Below are 4910 nucleotides of genomic sequence, written 5' to 3'. Positions count from 1 at the left end.
TTTATCTAATAAAATTATCTTTTCACATAATTTTGATATTCTTTTTTAATAGTATACCAAAACCCAACAAGTGGCTGTTTATTAAAGGTTAGTCGCAATGTAGAATCTGAAATCACATCAACGAATTGTTGTACTGTTAGATTAAAATCTTTATTTTGCACTTGGGATGGATATTTTACCTATTTATGATTTTCTAATATCATGCATTGCTCATTTGGAAAATATTGGTTCACCGAGTTATGCTGATCTCCCAAATGTTGACACATTTCATTACACAATGAATATCAAAAAATAAAATTCATTAATATCACCACTGATGCTCATGGTGATGGATAAAAGTTCCAAAATTGCTTGTAAGCTTGAATTTTATCATCAGCAACAAATATTGTCAATTGTTTTCCTTGAAGTGACAGGCTTACTTTGTTCATTTTCATATTTTTTTCATTTAATTTCAAATATCCAAGTCTGAATAACTACAGTTTTTTAGTCTGTCTTTTAAAAAAAGAAAAGAAAAGTGCTTCCTGGAAAAAGCATCTAGTTTTAAGCTCACAACTCAATCACGTAAGTGCTTTACCGTGAGACAACCATCACACTCCAGTATGTTCCAAAAGTGCTTCCTGCATCTTCCCATTTCACCACCCACCATATTGAAAAGGCACGTACTCAAGGACTGAGACTTAATTTAATGAATTCTTATTGCCTCATCAATGGACATTCTTACAGTGAGACCAAATAAAACAAACAAACAACCAAAAAAAACCCCCAAAAAACAACAAACAAAAGAACCCAGGGTAGTTCCCGTTGTTATCGGAGTGTTGTTCTTGGTGGTGAAGAATACATTGACTACCAGTACGGTTTGATGTGACTGCCTTGATTCATGCTAAGTAGCCTAAATTTGAATCCAGTAACACCACCTCCTTAGCTGTGTGTGACTTAGGACATGTTTACGTAATTCCACTGAGCCTTAGTTTCTTTATCTGCAAAACCGTGATAAAGTACTATCCACTCTCATAGGTTTCCTGCAACAAATACATGAAGTAAATGTTTAAATGCCATGCACAATGCCTTGACACAGTTTCAGTGCCCAATACGTAGTAGATGAATTTCAAATACAGACTGCGGTATTAATAAGAGCAGCACCTCAGATGAACAGAGAATCTATTGTTACAACCCCCTGGAGTGTTGACTGTCAGAGTTACAAATGAAAACATAGTTTTGTGATTTCCTTACTTTGTCTTTCTGTCTGTGAAGACATCCAATTGTGTCACAAGACTCAGCTATGTGGGTCTCAGTTTAACTTGTAGAATGAGAATACAATGTCCTTTTATCTCTGGGAAAGCAAAACCCAAAACAGCCCAGACTATAGGAAAGAGCTTATTATTCAAACGTTTTCTGGGTTTTAGCTGTTTGGGGACCTGACACACATCTGCCTCCAGCTATCCTCAAGGAGAAGGGCTGCATATTAGGAAATGTTTATCAAGCACTTTTTGAGAAAAGCACTTTGTTTAGATTCTTATACTTGACCATGAATCAGTGTTTAAGTTCTCAGTAATAATATACAGCAACCCGAAAGTTAAGAGTGGATAGTTATTTCTGGGTGATGTGGTAACAGTTGATTTTTATTTTCTTTTTATGCTTGTTTTGTTTTGTTCTACATTTTCTTACCGTCAGCATAATCTGTTTACTGTTTTAAAGTTACTTTAAAATATTTTTTAAAAGGAGAAAATCACAGTGAGCCTGGTTTATGGCATTTTTACTGCAGTTTTGCACAGCATTTCAAATTTCAAAGGATTCGTTAAAATTTTAAAAGAACAGTGCATTCACTGTGGCAAAGGGAGAAAATAGACTTCATTGTGGTTTTCACCACTCACCCACAACTTTTAGGGAAGAAAGATTGCCTTGCCAAAAGCCATTGTTTTAATAACACAATATAAGCGTTGTCCTGAGCAGTAAAAACATGTTGACACGTGCTAAAGCTCCACCATTGTTGGGTATCGGCTCTGGTCTTAACAAAGAGCGGGCAAATCAGGCATGGAACAACAGGCAGGGCAGCTGACTCTTTGTGAGTCTTGTGTCGACATCACCCAATGCTTCTTTGAGCCCCAACGCCCTTCAGGGGGCAGCTGTCCATCTGGAAGACTTTCCTTCCCTGAGGAATCCACCTTTGAGAGGTTTGGCGCTGCGTCTTCCTCAGAAACAGGCTCATTTGGGAGCTGGAGCTCGTTTCCTCACTCAGCTGTACAGAAGAGGAAAAACCATACTTCCTCCGAGGGCGCTGACAAAGAAGGAAGGTAGCCGCCAAGTTCGACGCCTGGATTTTTTAAAAGAAATTGAACCCTACACATCATTTTCTTTAAATGTTGGTCTGCTTTCAGAAAGATTAGACATTCTGGGGAGAAGTCAGTCATCTCGAGCCTCCTGTTTTGGCGGAGGAGGCAACATGAGAGCAGAGAGGAGGCATGACACAACCAGGGGCTGGGGGCCAGCCAGTAGCCAAGTCAGGGCTCGCCTTGCGTTGTACTGGCTGCCTCTGCTCGTTGACCAGCTGCCTCCGAGGTATTCGTTACGTGCTATAAATTGAAAACACACAAACAACAAATAACCCTGGGTATGCCTTGCAAAGCTGATTGGTAAGGAAGGAAGTGGAGGTTTAAACTTCTAGGTCTGAAAACAAAAAGTAGTTCGCATTGTTATCCCAAACAAAGTCCTCCCTCAATTTAACTTGGTTCCAACTTATTTATCAGTACCTTGGCTTACTGGCGAGCACTAAGAAAACCTACATGAATGAATGCTCATTAGTAAGCCACTAATGGGTCGAAGAAATAATATATGAGAAAATACTCTGTGAAAGATTATATACACTGCATTATGATGTCTGTGGTGGTAAAAAGAAAGTCTTGCACAGACATCCATTTCACTGCCCTATGTATTTCATAGATATTCCAAATATATTCTTTCTAGTGCATTTTGGCTTGCTGATGCAGAGATGGATAAAAAATGGTAAGCCTGGTAAATTATGCTTACTCTCTGGAGATTAAAAACCCTTATTGTATCTGTTAACACCTAGTAACTGTGAACCTTTCATTGTGGGAGTGGTAAGTTCATAATTTTTCAAGAAATTAGCCCACCAAAATATGAAAACTGTGGGTCATTTTCTAAAATACTTTTGTTTAGGGCGCCTGGGTGGCTCAGATGGTTGAGCGTCTGCCTTCGGCTCAGGTCATGATCCCAGCATCCTGGGATCGAGTCCTGCATCGGGCTCCCTGCTCCTTGGGAGCCTGCTTCTCCCTCTCCCTCTCTCTCTCTCTCTCTGTCTCTCATGAAAAAATAAATAAAATCTTTTAAAAAATTAAAATAAAAAAATAAAATACTTTTGTTTACCAAAGTCATCTGAAACCACACTGGAATCTTCACAATTATATATGTGTTTGGAACATTTATTATGTAATCACATTTTCCTTTTTGAACTTTTTATTATAAAACTATAACACTCTATGATTAAAATAGAGTCTTAAATAAATTCTACCTCACACTTTAATATAGGATTAGCAGAAAATTCCAGTCAAACTCCTTGAATTGAAAAATGAAGAAATAAACCGTGAAGTCAGTCCCCTCCGTATTTCTGAAACACACTAGGCTTATTCCTACCTTCAACATCCTGATCAAACAATTCCTACTGGATTCCCCCCAGAATTCCACTTCGCCCCACTGCTCAGCACTCCCCAAATCCTACACCACCATAAATGAGCTATCATTTATGACACGGGTTCACCATCTTCTTTTTCCCACCTGAGACACAGTATAGAACAAAGAAAGACCTCAGCTCTTGAAGCCAGATGGACCTGCTTTGCTCCCTCGCCACACCACCTACTAGCTGGGTGAACAATTTCGTCCCCAGTAAAATGGTAAATGGGGGTAATATTACTTCACAGGAAGCTTATCAGTAGACTGAATGAGATGTTGCACATAAAACCACCTGGCACTTAATAAGTGCTCAATAACAGTTTCCTTCCTTCCATCCTTATTTAGCACTCACCTGAATTCCAACTTGTTATTCGACAGTTACCCACGTGTGAAATTATCCCTGCCACTTCAACATGTCCCTTAAAATCACGTGCTTCTCAAAAAAAAATTAAAAAAATAAAAAAAATAAATCATGTGCTTCTCTCTAGTCCCCATAGCACCAGCCATAGATGGTGAGCTCATAGAGGAAGTTACACAATCAAATGACGTCAAGCTGGAGACAAAGCAAAAAAGGTCCTTATATTCTGAAAGGTATCAAGCTCACTTCTTTCCCAAGCCAAATTCAATTTATTTTGATAATTAACCCCTTAAACTGATACAGAAGTGGCTTAGAAATCCAGAGAAACAGGTGCTAAAACGAGCCTGGAAAAAAAATAATAAATGAAGGAGTCACATGAGTTAATGTTACCTTGCTGACGTTGAGGGGTCCCTTCCGGGTGCCTTCTCCACCTGGAGCTAGCCCAGATGTAGACATCTGCTTTTACTCTAGCCCACAGTGTTTCACAGACTCCTTACTCCTCACCTCTGAGATGGCAAGTAAGAGAGGGAATAGAATTAAAGTCAAAAGGGAGCCCTTCATTTTGCTAAGGATTAAATCAGAATCTGATGTGAATATTGCCAAATTAAGTTTTGAAGTTACCATCACGCCCTTGTCCAATTTATACTAACTTTCCTGACATTTTATTGGTCAGAACCTCATTTTAACAATATTTGTGAAGCACAAAGTTTACACCGTGAAGTTTTGATAATGTGCTTTTATTATTATTGCTAGTTATTCAGTCACTTCTGAACACTGTCACGTACCATTAACTGCATCCATGAGACAATAAACAGAATGCTCTCTTGGAAGACATCTAGAAAAACACGGGCTTTGGAAGTAGCCAAGT

At 38.8% G+C, this 4910-nt stretch overlaps 1 protein-coding gene across 1 annotated transcript; it reads right to left on the bottom strand.

Moving 5' to 3' along the window:
- Positions 1-1947: 1947 nt before the first annotated feature.
- On the bottom strand, positions 1948-4603 carry INSL5 (insulin like 5). The gene is given in 3 exon segments (XM_035020151.1): positions 1948-2236; positions 4433-4507; positions 4510-4603. Coding segments are annotated over 3 exon segments (399 nt in total). The 3' UTR covers positions 1948-2006.
- Positions 4604-4910: the final 307 nt, after the last annotated feature.

This window comes from Mirounga leonina, unplaced genomic scaffold (assembly GCF_011800145.1).
Source record: "Mirounga leonina isolate KUSES-001 unplaced genomic scaffold, KU_Mleo_1.0 Mir_173, whole genome shotgun sequence".
In the NCBI taxonomy this organism is placed as follows: domain Eukaryota; kingdom Metazoa; phylum Chordata; class Mammalia; order Carnivora; family Phocidae; genus Mirounga; species Mirounga leonina.
Note: the sequence above shows the minus strand (reverse complement) of the source record. Positions and strands in the feature narration are given on the sequence as shown.